Here is a 13,064-nt window from a genome sequence, read left to right as displayed (position 1 = left end):
AACTTATGCAGGGTCGTATCCCGGATTTTTTTCGGGGAAGGGGTAAAAAAGGATTTTGTTTTTTTGGGTGGGGGGTACAAAAATTTTGAAAAAAGCATCAAAAATTAGCTATTCTTGTTACGTTTTTACGAGTTGACAAACATTTCAGGGGGGATCAAGCCCCTTAAACCTTCCTTGACCACAGCCTTGAACCTAGGGCTATTCTTCCCATACTGAATTTTGACTTTAGATAATTTTGAAAATAAAATGAAAATGTTGACTACTTATCCCTTACAGAGAGATATCAGCCTTAATCATATTGTACTGCAGATTTATCAAACAGTTCGTGTTAACGAATTGTAAGTAAGGAGCGATCCGGCTCAATGGTAACCGAAACTTTATAAAGCAGGTTTTTGATACCAATAGATGTATCAAAAGAATTAGATTGCAATGCTATTTTTAAATATATTATTTTTTTCAAGTGTAGTTCTTCCTATCAAAAGTTAAGCGCCTTAGGAAATTTGGCTGATTATCAAAAAAAGGGGAAAAGACCCCCTAAAAATCATAAAACCTTAATTAAAATAACACCATCATATTGAGCGTATCAGAGAACTCTACTGTAGAGGTTTCAAGCTCCTATCTACAAAAATGTAGATAGATTTCCATTTTTTGCCAGAAGAAAGATCACGGATGCGTGTTTATTTGTTTTTTTTTTTGTTTTTTTTTCCAGGGGTGATCGTATCGACCCAGTGGTCCTAGAATATTGCAAGAAGACTCATTGGATCGGAAATTAAAAGTTCTAGTGCCCTTTTTAAGTGAACAATAAAAATGGAGGGCAACTAGGCCCCCTCCCACGCTCATTTTTTCCCCAAAATCACCTAATCAAAATTTTGAGCTAGCCATTTTGTTCAGCATGGTCAAAAATATGATAATTATGTCTTTTAGGATGAGTTAATCCCCCGAAGTATCCAGAGGGAGGGCTAAAAGTTATGAACTTTACCCAATGTTAACATATAGTATTGGTTATTGGAAAGTATACAGAAGTTTTCAGGAGGTTTTTTTTCTGGTAGTGGGAGGGAAGGATGGGTCGGGGGTTATGTTGGAGGATCTGTTCATTAAGGAAGTTTTATTGGGGGAAGGAAAATGGCCATGTTGGGGGCGCCGGACTTGCCAGCATTATTTTTTGGTTATTGGGAAGTATACAACCTTTTTCAGGAAGAATTTTTTCTGGAGGGGGGGGGGCTAGTGGAGGGGGTTACTCTGGAGAATAGTTCCTTGGAGGATGTTTCTTTGGGGTAAGGGACATTTCTATGAAGGGGGCCTGGATTTCCAAGCATTATTTAAAAAACGATCAGAAATTAAATAAAAAAAACCAAGTTTTTTCATTTGAAATGTAAGAAGGAATATTAGAACTTAAAACGAACAGAAATTATAACTTATGTGAGAAGGTTCTCCCCCAAGTCAATACCTCGCTCTTTACGCTACAGTTTTTTTAGTGCTTTCAAAGAGCTATCTATTCTAATTAAACGTCCTTTGTGATTCAGGGTTTTTTTAATAAAAGTTTTTTCTAACTTTTAACTTAAAGAGCGTGTTATTGACAAACGGGCGTACCCCCTCATATACGTTATAACATATACTTATTAAAAAAAAAACAATAAAAAACAAGCAATACGACTCACTAGTAATCGAAACTTTTAAAAACGGAATTTTAATGTCAATAAATGTATCAAAAGAATGGGTTTATAATGATGATTCTAAATATATAAATTTTATTAAGTTTAGTATTACTCATCAAAGGCTACGAGTCTGAGAAAATTTACTCGATTTTTTAAAGAGGGGGAAACATCCCCTACAAGTGAAAGAATTTTAATGAAAATCACACCGTCAGAATCAGCGTATCAGGAAACCCTATTACATAGGTTTCAAGCTCATATCTGCAAAAATCTGCAACTTTTGTATTTTTTGCCAGAAGAAAAATATACGAATATAGAAGTTAGTTACGTCAGTTAATTTGTAAAGACATCCATTTAGCAAAAGAAAAGTAAAATTTTATGCAAATAAAAGCTGCATTAACTAAAAAACGATCAGAAATTAAATAAAAAAAACAAGTTTTTTAAACTGAAAGTAAGGAGCGACATTAAAACTTAAAACGAACAGAAATTATTCCGTATATGAAAGGGGATGTCCCCTCCTCAACGCCTCGCTCTTTACGCTAAAGTTTGACTCTGTCTCACAACTTTATTTTTTAAAACAATAAAAAACTTTAGCGTAAAGAGCGAGGCGTTGAGGAGGGGACAGCCCCTTTCATATACGGAATAATTTCTGTTCGTTTTAAGTTTTAATGTCGCTCCTTACTTTCAGTTTTAAAAACCTGTTTTTTTATTTAATATTATCAAGAATCCAATTTTCTGTGATATTTTCTACTTTTTTCTAATTTTCTTTTGCACCGCTATTTTTTAATTCTAATCTCCCCACATTAAATTATCTAAGATCAAGGCCGTACCCAGGTTTTTTTTCGGAGGGGGTTTTACTAAAAAAATTGGGGGGGGGGGGATTTTACAAAAAAAACATGAAAAACGCATACAAAATTTGTTTCTATCCATGTTTGGTACGTTTTTACAAGTCAGACAAACATTTCAGGGAGGGTTCAAACCCATCTACCCCCCCCTCCTCTGGGTACGGCCTTGCCTAAGATCCGAATATTTTGTGTTTCCCACATATAATTGACATAGATTTAGTAAGCAGGCATTTAATCCGCTTTATTTTTTTTACCATAGGGCTTAAATACTTTATTTTAAACTTTAAATATCTATATGTTTCTACTGGATATTTTGCCCTAGGTGCCTCCGGAGGCACAGAAGGAACTAAAGAAGGATATTTTACCAGAATATTCCAAGGATTTATTTTTTCTTCAAAATTGTGCAGGGATGTCATTTAAATTTTCAAAGTCAACCCCTACTGTTTCTAATGATTATGTACAAACCTTACATTCTAAAGAATTACGTAGAGCTTTTACTGCTTAGTGATATTTCATAATTAGATTTTTTATTAAGTGAGAAATTAACCTTGTTTCCAGCTTCTAAGTCTTGTTTTCATTGACTTCCCACGCTATTTTCATAAACAGCTTGTTTATTTTAACTTTCAGGCGAAACTAAAAGCTTCTTGAAGTCTGAAAAATTGTCTTTCCCAAGCCCATGATTATAATCTACCATCATGGTTCTAACCCCCTCTAGACTTTTGACTTCAAACCTCGCTCATTCTATGCTTATTATTTTCAAAGAATGGAATTTCCTTTATCGACTAATTAGCATCTAATTTTGAAATACGCCACACAATTATCCTCTGCTTGAGTCAATATTAAAGCTTAACTTTGTGTGATTTTTTTTTTTTTTTTTTTTTTTTTTTTTTTTTTGACTCAAGTAAGAAGCTTCTTACTACTAGTTAGTAAAGGAACCCGACTTAACTTTGAGTCGTTTTTTTTTTTTTTTTTTTTTTTTTTTTTTTTTTTTTTTTCTTATCGAATCCTTCAATAATACCAAAATTAATTAATCAATTTTTAATAGTGTTTTTCACTTTCATGTAAACATCCTTTTTCCTCTATACATTTTTTAATAGCATTTTCGAATGTTAGGGGGCCACCATCCTCCTTAAACCCCCCACTCACTACTTTTGTTAAGACTTACCTATTGTATGAGAATTCTTAGGCAACAAGGGCTCATTCTTATCCCTAGATACAAATTTTTCCATTGAAATTCCCTGAATATGACATGTAAATTCTTTTACGCTAAAGTTAAGCTTCTTCCGGAGTAAATATCAATCTTACTAATTAACTCCGTGGACGTTTAACTTGGTGATTAACTTAGCGTGGGCTTAACGTCGACGTTTAACTTAGTATCTCATCGGCAAGAGTTTGGAGGTAAGTTTGGAACCTGAAACAGGTCATATTTTAATTTTAAACAATACCTACAAGACACAAAAAACGACACAATTTATGAAATTGGCATGCAGTCAAAATGATAGTGCATTACTTTTATTGAAAATAATTTTTATAAACAGCCGTACAAAAAAAGTAAGCCTATTATAAAGCCTATAAAAAATTCAAATATCCACGCACTTTTTCTTCTGGGCCATTTTTAAGGATATATAACAAGGCAGTCAAATAAAGTTTCAGACCGCCGAAGACTAGCGTTAATAGAGAAACCAAGGGAATTTAAAATACTTCTTTTTAGAAGATAACTATCACTTTCTAAACCAAAATTGGTTTTTAGAGCAAAAATTAGTATTTTTAGGCCAAATATTCTGGCCCCATTAAGGCCCTTTATGAAGAAAGTTTTGGACCAGCAAAATGCTCAGTTTTACAGGACAGTTTGCTCAGTCTTAATTGTGTGCCAATAAATGGCTTTTGTTGACAAAACTACTTTCTTATGATCTTCAAGGGGGCGGCTCTTTAATTAAGGCCTCTGCACCTCGCATCTCAAGCACACGTGCAAACAAACACAGAAATTCCCACTAATGCATCATCCCCTCAGACACACACACAAACACACACACACATACATACCCAAACATATAAACACACACATACACAGTTAATCTTGTACACACAGCTAGATGACTAAAATAAATAGAAGTTGGCAGCAAGACGTACCTTTCTGCCATATCTGCCCAAAAGGGAGCGCTTAAATATTCCACAAATGGTCGAATACCGATAAGAACTCCTGCCTGAGTGGCCGTCATTCCCATATTCTTAAAATAAATTGCCATTAAGGGCAAAAGAGACCCAAAAGCAGAGAAGAAGAAGAAATAGAATGCTTTTGCAATAGTAAGATCATAGCTTGCACTTTTCCCGCACAATTTCTCAATAATATCATATTTTCCTCGAATTTTCGTCGTAGCATCCTTAGGTTGGGGATACTTGTTAACATCAACTTCACCAGTTTCGTCCGGATTTACAAGGGGTCTCATTCCGGGCACAAGTCCAGGATGTCCATTTCTATATGTCTCAGTTGTAGGCTGATATACACCACTTGGTTCATTGTCATAAATTGGTTCACTATTGGCTTGTTGGTACATGTTTAGCTCTATGCACCATGGGAAATGCTCAACGGGACTAGAAAGTTTCCAATACCGATTTCACTGAAAGAAGCATCATCTCGCGTCAAGAATTAGAGATCGATGTAAGGCATGCGCATATCAGCATTAATGACGTAAAAACTTAAGAATAGTTATTGAGAGAAAATTGAGTATATCAACTTTCTTTACCGATAGGTAGAATATTGCTGATCAGACGTCAACGCAGTAATTCTTATGGAATGTTTCATTCAGTTGAATGGAAAATCAGGCTGACATTATTCAGTTCAGTAGATTTATGAATGATCAAATTAAAGACACTATGTTGAAAATGTTTTGCTTGGTATTAGGACCTTGAATTCTTTTAGTCAGATGGTTAAAAAAAAGGCACCATATTGAACTACGGTTCCATAAAAATCATAGTACTGAAGCTCCTTAAGTTGATATTAAATGCTAAGATTGGCCGGAAAATAACACAAACAAATTATTGCTTATATCGGCCATTATTTAACAAAATTTGAACTTTAACATGAAGAGCCAGGTATTGACGAGGGGGCGAACTTCCTGATCTACATAATATGTGGAAATTCGCCCCTTCGACAATGCCTCGCTTCTTTACACCGAAGTTCGAATTTTGTTTCAATTCTTCAAGAATGACCCCTAATTAATCACGTTTAATTAGAATCAATTAAAAAAAACTTTTCCACAAAATGATTTTTTTTTTTTTTAATAAAGAACTCCATTAAACCAAAAATGAACAAAAATAGAATCAAATAATCTACCAAGCATACAACTACCACAAACAACATCAATAAATAAATGAAACCCAAAACAAACAGAAATTAAAATGATAGGCAGCGCGCTATCGCTACCTAAGAAAAGAACGATGTGGGCACAATGTGTTTTTTTCCCTCCATACTCGGGCACTTCGTATCGAGGGAGTTGTCGTAGAAACTTCGAAAAGGGCTCATTCGATTGGAAATTGGAGTGGCTAGTGCCCTTTTTAATAGTCGAAAATGATTGGAAGGCAACTAGCCCTCATCCCCCCCCCCCACGCCAATCATTCCCCCAAACACACCCAATCAAAATTTTGAGGTAGCCATTTTGTTCAGCGTAGTTGATTTCCAAATGAAAATATATTTTTGAGGAGGACACCCCCCACAACCCTCAGGGCAAGGGTTTTAAGTTATGCCCTCGGAGCATATAAGGCTTTTATAGAAGGCGTTGTCGTAGAAACTTCAAAACAGGCTAATTCGATTGGAAATGCAAAGGGCTAGTACCCTTTTTAATAGTCGAAAGTTATTGGAGGGCAACTAGCCCCCACCACGCCCATCATTCCACCAAACAGATCCAATCAAAATTTTTAGATAGCCATTTTGTTCAATGTTGTTGATTTCTAGATGGAAATATGTTTTTGAGGAGGAAACTCCCCCACAACCCTCAGGGCAAGGGTTTTAAGTTATGCCCTGGGGGCATATAAGGTTTTTATAGAAGTCGTTGTCGTAGAAACTTTAAAAAATGCTCATTCGATTGGAAATTCAAAGAGCTAGTGCCCTTTTTAATAGTCGAAAGTGATTGGACTACCTAAGTAAAGAACGATGTGGGCACAATGTGTTTTTTTTTTCCCTCCATACCCGGGCACTTCGTATCGAAGGAGTTGTCGTAGAAACTACGAAAACTACGAAACTACTACCCCCCTTCGCTCATCATTTCCGCAAACACATCCAATCAAAATTTTGAGATAGCCATTTCGTTCAGCGTAGTTGATTTCCACATAGAAAATATGTTTTTGAGGAGGACACTCCGCCAAAGACTTCAAGGCATGGGTTTTAAGTTATGTCCTGCGGACATATAAGGTTATTAAAGAAGGTGTTGTCGTAGAAACTTCAAAAAAAGCTCATTCGATTGGAAATTCAAAGAGCCAGTGCCCTTTTTAATAGTCGAAAGTGATTAGAGGGCAACTAGCCCCCCCCCCCCACACCCATGATTCTCCCAAACACATCCAATAAAAAATTTTTGATAGCTATTTTGTTCAGCGTAGTTGATTTCCAGATAGAAAACATATTTTCTAGGAGGACACTCCCCCAAAACCCTCAGGGCAACAATTATAACTTATGCTCTGGGGGCATATAAGGTTTTTATTGAAATCTTTGTCGTAGAAACTAGAAAAAGTGCTCATTCGATTTGAAATGCAGAGCGCTGGTACCCTTTTTAATTGTCGAAAGTGATTTGGGGGCAAATAGCCCGCCTCTCACGCCCACCTTTTCCCCAAACACATCCAATCAAAATCTTTAGATAGCCATTTTATTCAACGTAGTTGAAAGTTGGGGAAATTAGGTCTTTAAGGATGACAACCCCTCCCCCTACAGCCCTCAGGGCAAGGGTTGTAAGTTATGCCCTGGGGGCATATACAGTTTTGAAAGCGTTGTCGTAGAAACTTCAAAAGGGCTCATTCAATGGGAAATTGAAAGGGCTAGTGCCTTTTTTAATAGTTGAAAGTGATTTGATAGCGACTAACGCCCCTCTCATGCCCACCATTTTCCCAAACACATCGAATTACAATTTTGAGATATCAATTTTGTTCAACGTATTTCAACGTTCTGGAAATTAGTTATTTTATAATGACAACCCCCTCAGAGCCCCCACTGCAAGGGTTGTAAGTAATGCCCTGGGGGAATGTTAGGCCTATATAGAAAGTTGCTGTATAAATCATAGGCAGCACGATCGCACTGCCTAAGTAAAGAACTGGGACTCTCGAGAATAAGACAAGAAACGGGGACTAAGTAAAGAGGAGGACACTCCCTACAACCCTCAGGGCAAGTGGTTTTAAGTTATGCCCTGGGGGCGTATAAGAATGATGTTGGCACAATGTATTGTTTATTAATTTTAACCTTTAAAGCAGGTTGTTGTAGAAACTTTAAAAAAGGGCTCATTCAATTGGAAATTGGAGTGGCTTGTGCCCATTTTAATAGTCGAAAGTGATTGGAAGGCGACAAAAACCCCTTCAACGCCCACCATTTCCCGAAACACATCCGATCAAAAGTTTGAGATACCCATTTTGTTCAGCGTAGTTGATTTCCAGATAGAAATTATGGTTTTGAGGACAGTCCCCCACAGCCCTTAGGGCAAGGGTTGCAAGTTATGCTCTGGGGGCATATACAGTTTTTTATAGAAGGCGTTGTCGTAGAAACTTAGAAAAAAAGGATCATTCGATTCGAAATTCAAAGGGCTAGAGCCCTATTTAATAGTCAAAAGTGATTGGAGGGCAACTAACCCGCCTCTCACGCCCACCTTTTCCCCAAACACATCTAATCAAAACTTTAAGATAGCCATTTTATTCAACGTAGTTTTAAGCTCTGGAAATTAGGTCTTTGAGGATGACAACACCCCCACAGTCCTCAGGGCAAGGGTTGTAAATTATGCCCAGGGGGCATATAAGGTTTTTATATAACGGGTTGTCGTAGAAACTTCAAAAAGGGTTCATTCGATTGGAAATTGAAATGGCTAGTGCTCTTTTTTGTAGTCGAAAGTGATTGGAAAGCAACTAACCACCCTTCCACGCCCACCATTTCCCCAAACACATCCAATAAAGATTTTGAGATTCCCATTTTGTTCCACGAAGTTCAAAGTTCAGGGAATTGAACCTTTGAGCAGGACACTCCCCCCACAGTCTTCAGGGCAAGGGTTATAAGTTATGGCCTGGGGGCATATAAGGTTTTTATTAGAATCTCTGTCGTATAAACTTGAAAAAGGGCTCATTTGATTGGAAATTCAAAGGGCTAGTGCCCTTTTTAATAGTCGAAAGTGATCTGAGGGCAACTAACCCCCCTCTCACACCAATCTTTTCTCCAAACACATCCAGTCAATATTTTAGACAGCCATTTTATTCAGGGTGGTTGAAAGTTTTGGAAATTAGGTCTTTAAGGATGACAGCCCCTCCCCCTCCCCCACACCCCTCGGGGCAATGGTTGTAAGTTATGTCCTGGGCGCCTTTACGGTTTTTATTGAAAGCGTAGAAACTTCAAAATGGTTGATTGAATTGGAAATTGAAAGGGTTAGTGCCTTTTTCAATAGTTGAAAGTGATTGGAGAGCGACTAACGCCCCTCTCACGCCCACCATTTTCCCAAACACATCCAATCAAAATTTTGAGATATCCATTTTGTTCAACGTAGTTGAAAGTTCTTGAAATTATAGGATGATAACCCCCTCAGAGCCCTCAGTGCAAGGGTTTTAATTTATGTCCTGGGGACATATAAAGTTTATATAGAAATTTGTTATAGAAATTTCAAAAAGGGCTCATTTGATTGGAAATTGAAATTGCCCTTTTTAATAGTCGAAAGTGAGTCGAGAGTAATTAACTCTTACGCCCACCATTGACCCAAAAACATTCAATCAAAGTTTAGAGATAGGCCATTTTGTTCAACGCAGTTGAAAGTTCTGGAAATTATGTATTTAAGGATGACAAACCCCCCAGAGCCCCCAAGGCAAAGGTTTTAAGTAATGGCCTAGGGGCATATAAGGTGTTATAGATAGAGTTGTCGTAGAAACTGCCAAAGAGACTCATTCAATTCAAAATTGAGAGGGCTAGTGCCCTTTGTAATAGTCGAAAGTGATTGGAAGGTAACTAACCCCCTCTCACGCCCACCATTCCTCCAAACTCATCCAATCAAAATTTTCAGACAGTCATTTTGGTCAACATAGTAGAAAGTTCAGGAAATTATATCTTTGAGAATGACATCCCCCCCCCAGCACTCAGGGCAAAGGGTTTAAGTTATGCCCCTAGGGGAAATGAGGTTTTTATTTAAATTTTTTTCGTTGGAACTTCAAAAGGGTTCACTTGATTCGAAATTGAAAAAGCTAGGGTCATTTTTAATAGTTGAAAGTGATTGAACAGCGACTACCACCCCTCTCACGCCCACCATTTCTCCAAACACATCCAATCAAAATTTTGAGATTGCCACTTTGTTTAACACAGTTGAAAGTTCTGGAAATTTGGTCTTAGAGGATGACAACCACCCTAACAGACCTTACGGTAAGGGTTGTAATTTATGCCCTGGGGGCATATAAGGTGTTTATAGAAAGCGTTGAGCTCCAAAAGGGCTCATTCGATTGGAAATCGAAGGGACTAGTGCCCTTTTTAATAGTCGAAAGTGATTGGAAGGCTTGACATTTTTATAGTTCGATTTTTAAGATCGATGTTGGTATAATGTATTATTTTTTGTTGTTGTTGTTGCTTAGACCAGGGCACTTCGTATGAAAGGAGTTGTCGTGGGAACTTTGAAAAGGGCTTATTCAATTGACAATAGACAGGGCTGATGCTCTTTATGATAGTCGAAAGTGATTGGCGGGCAACTAATCCCCCTTCCACTGCCACCCTTCTGGGCTCACCGTTTCATTTACCCCCTATGTTTAAAAACTAAATGTAGCCTTAATGTTTAATCAATATGCACTATGTTACCGCTTATTCCCAATAAGGCATCTCAGCAGTATCCCAAGAACGACTAAGGGTATTATGTCAGGCTTTCGGGGCTACTTCTACTCTTAAAATTTAACCAAATCAAAATAGCCTAAGTGTATCCAAGCTATAAAAGAAAGTAAACAGATTTTTTTGCGAATGCTATAAATTTTTCCATTTCAGGTCAACTAGAGGAGGTATGAAACTAAATTAAACAGTACCATTTGTGTCCAGATTCTTAAAAGGGTGTATGCTGTTAAAAATTGCTGAAAATTTTTCTCCAGCATACAAATAGTATGCCAAACTATAAAGTCTTAAAAAACAAAAAGATATAAAGTATTATTTTCTTTTTCCCTGAAAAGACTATGTCAATTTAAAACAAATAGAAATTAATTTAAAAAAAAATTTCTAGAAATTAAGTTTTTCGAAGAAAATTAAAGAGCTCCATTAAACAAAAAATGAGCAAAAATAAAGTCAAATAATCTACCAAGTGTGAAACTACCACAAATCAGCATCGATAAATACATGAAACCCAAAACAAACAGAAATTACAATAATTAACAAAGTCAAACTCAAAACGAGCAGAAATCAACATAAGTTGGGCGCAAAACCCCTATGCCTTCCCAAGCCCAGAACAAAATTTGACCTTTACTGAAAAATACAAATAAATGTGCATTGGCATTTTAATATATATATCCTGAAGTTTAGTAATTAAAATGTTAATATTATTTGGTTTATTAAAGTTATAAAAGTAAAAGCATTTATATTTTTAAAGTAAAGTGCAAATTATGTTCTGGCCTTGGGAATCTGTTCTGGCTCTTTTATTATCGGTGTTTCCGAGGTCCACCGACAAGATCTTAATTTATTGAGGGTTCCTAACTTTTCTTCTTTTATTAAACTTCGGCCTTATGACCATCCTCTTGGGAAAAAAGCAACACCAGGATTTGAACCTGCATCCAAAAGGACATAGAATTACAAGTTCAGTGTGCAATCCGCTCGGCTAATGGTAGATCAAATGTCCAATGCTAAAACATTTCTAGTTTTGTTATTATGGTGGTTTTTAATCCTGTTCTAGATCTTTCTCTAAATTTGAGGGCTCAACTTTGAGATTTAACAGCAAATGTATGTTGTAAACAGACAACCTTTGTATTGCGCTGTAACAACTAAATATTCGCAAACATCTTAGACTTTCACCCATTTTGGTCATAATTCACAGTGGAAGCTTATAGATATTCCTGGAACAACATAAATAATTTCTGAGACCACACTGGATAATCATAACAAAATAAAAATAGCAAAAAGAGAGAAACGAGGACGATAACAGCCAGTGAAAAACAGAAGAAAAATATTTGTATAAATTTTTCTTCAGTTTTTCATTGACCGTTATTGCACCCGTTTCTCTCTTCTTTGCGATTTTTGTTCCGGAACAACATATCCAATTATAAATTCATAAGAAGGGCAAGGCTTTAGGAAACGAGTTGGTTGAAGCGTACATAATCAACCAACAGCTTGGATAATGCATTCACTCCGATTTTCTCACTTGTCAATGTTTTCACTGTGAATAAATCTTACTGCTTAAGACTGTTTACGTTTAAGCGTTTATAAGTAAAGATACTATTCACTCAAGGCTGTCTTTGACATCCTTGCCTTCCTATGCCTCTGCTGAAGTCCCATTTCCCTCTGCCTATGGCCACAAATCCATTTACATTGGCATTATGGTGGCGTCCTTGAGACTCATTATTCCTAGGGTCACAGCTCTGCCTCCCTTTCTCACTTTCTCTCCATAAGTTTCTGTTATAATTTCCTCTGTCACAGTTAAAATTTGACGTTCGTCTCTCTTTGTTAATGCCTGGACATGCATTAACAAAATTTGTTGGAGCATAACTGTGTTTTCTTCCTCATTTTCCCTCGCTTTGTCTATTTTATAGCTCCCTCGACCTCTTTAAAATGTCATTTTCTAGTGGCACTCTTAAACTCTTGTTATCTGTTGCCACTGCTAAATTCTTACCTTTGTCTGTCTTTATTTAAGTCTGGCCTTCCTTTACTTCCATTAAAGCTAGAACTTTCTCCACCTCTTCCCGCATAGTGTATGCTTCCTCTATTTTTCTCCTTGCCAAATGTTTGTCCTCTACCTTTGCTAATACTCCGCATATACCCACGATTCCGCTGTCCCTATATCCCCTTCCTCTACCCCCATTCTTTTCTCTTTTCATCTTCATCTACCTCTGCTCGGCACTTCATTTTCACGATAGGTAAGCGTCCATTGCAAGAAATTTTCTCTAGCTTTACGAGGATTCATCCTTCCCAAATTATCTTTATTCTTTTTAAGTTTATCCCCCATTTTCTCCACTTTTCTTTTGGCTATCTTTTAATGGATCTGTTACTTTCATCCTATATTCATTTCTATCCTTATGGTTACATCTACGCTCTTTAATCTTGACCATCTGCTATGGAACTTGTACCTGCTTCAGCTTGTTCAAACCAACACTATTCAACTTGTTTGCCCTTTTTTACTCCTACATCTTTTGGTATACTCTTTGTTTTCACTAGCTCTGGCTT

At 36.8% G+C, this 13,064-nt stretch overlaps 1 protein-coding gene across 1 annotated transcript in view; it reads right to left on the bottom strand.

Annotated features, from left to right (window-relative positions):
• jef (major facilitator superfamily domain-containing protein 6 jef) overlaps positions 1 to 5,052 on the bottom strand; it is a 149,315-nt gene extending 144,263 nt beyond the window's left edge. Inside the window, exon 1 of the mRNA XM_089094853.1 lies at positions 4,628 to 5,052. Coding sequence (XP_088950979.1) covers positions 4,628 to 5,052 — 425 coding nt within the window. The remainder of the gene's footprint in view (positions 1 to 4,627) is intronic.
• Between the last annotated feature and the right edge of the window lie 8,012 nt (positions 5,053 to 13,064).

The sequence above is a fragment of the Artemia sp. Qi Xiang Cuo genome, chromosome 9, assembly GCF_049724085.1.
Source record: "Artemia sp. Qi Xiang Cuo chromosome 9, ASM4972408v1, whole genome shotgun sequence".
Lineage (NCBI taxonomy): Eukaryota > Metazoa > Arthropoda > Branchiopoda > Anostraca > Artemiidae > Artemia > Artemia sp. Qi Xiang Cuo.
This window is presented reverse-complemented; position numbering and strand designations above follow the sequence as displayed.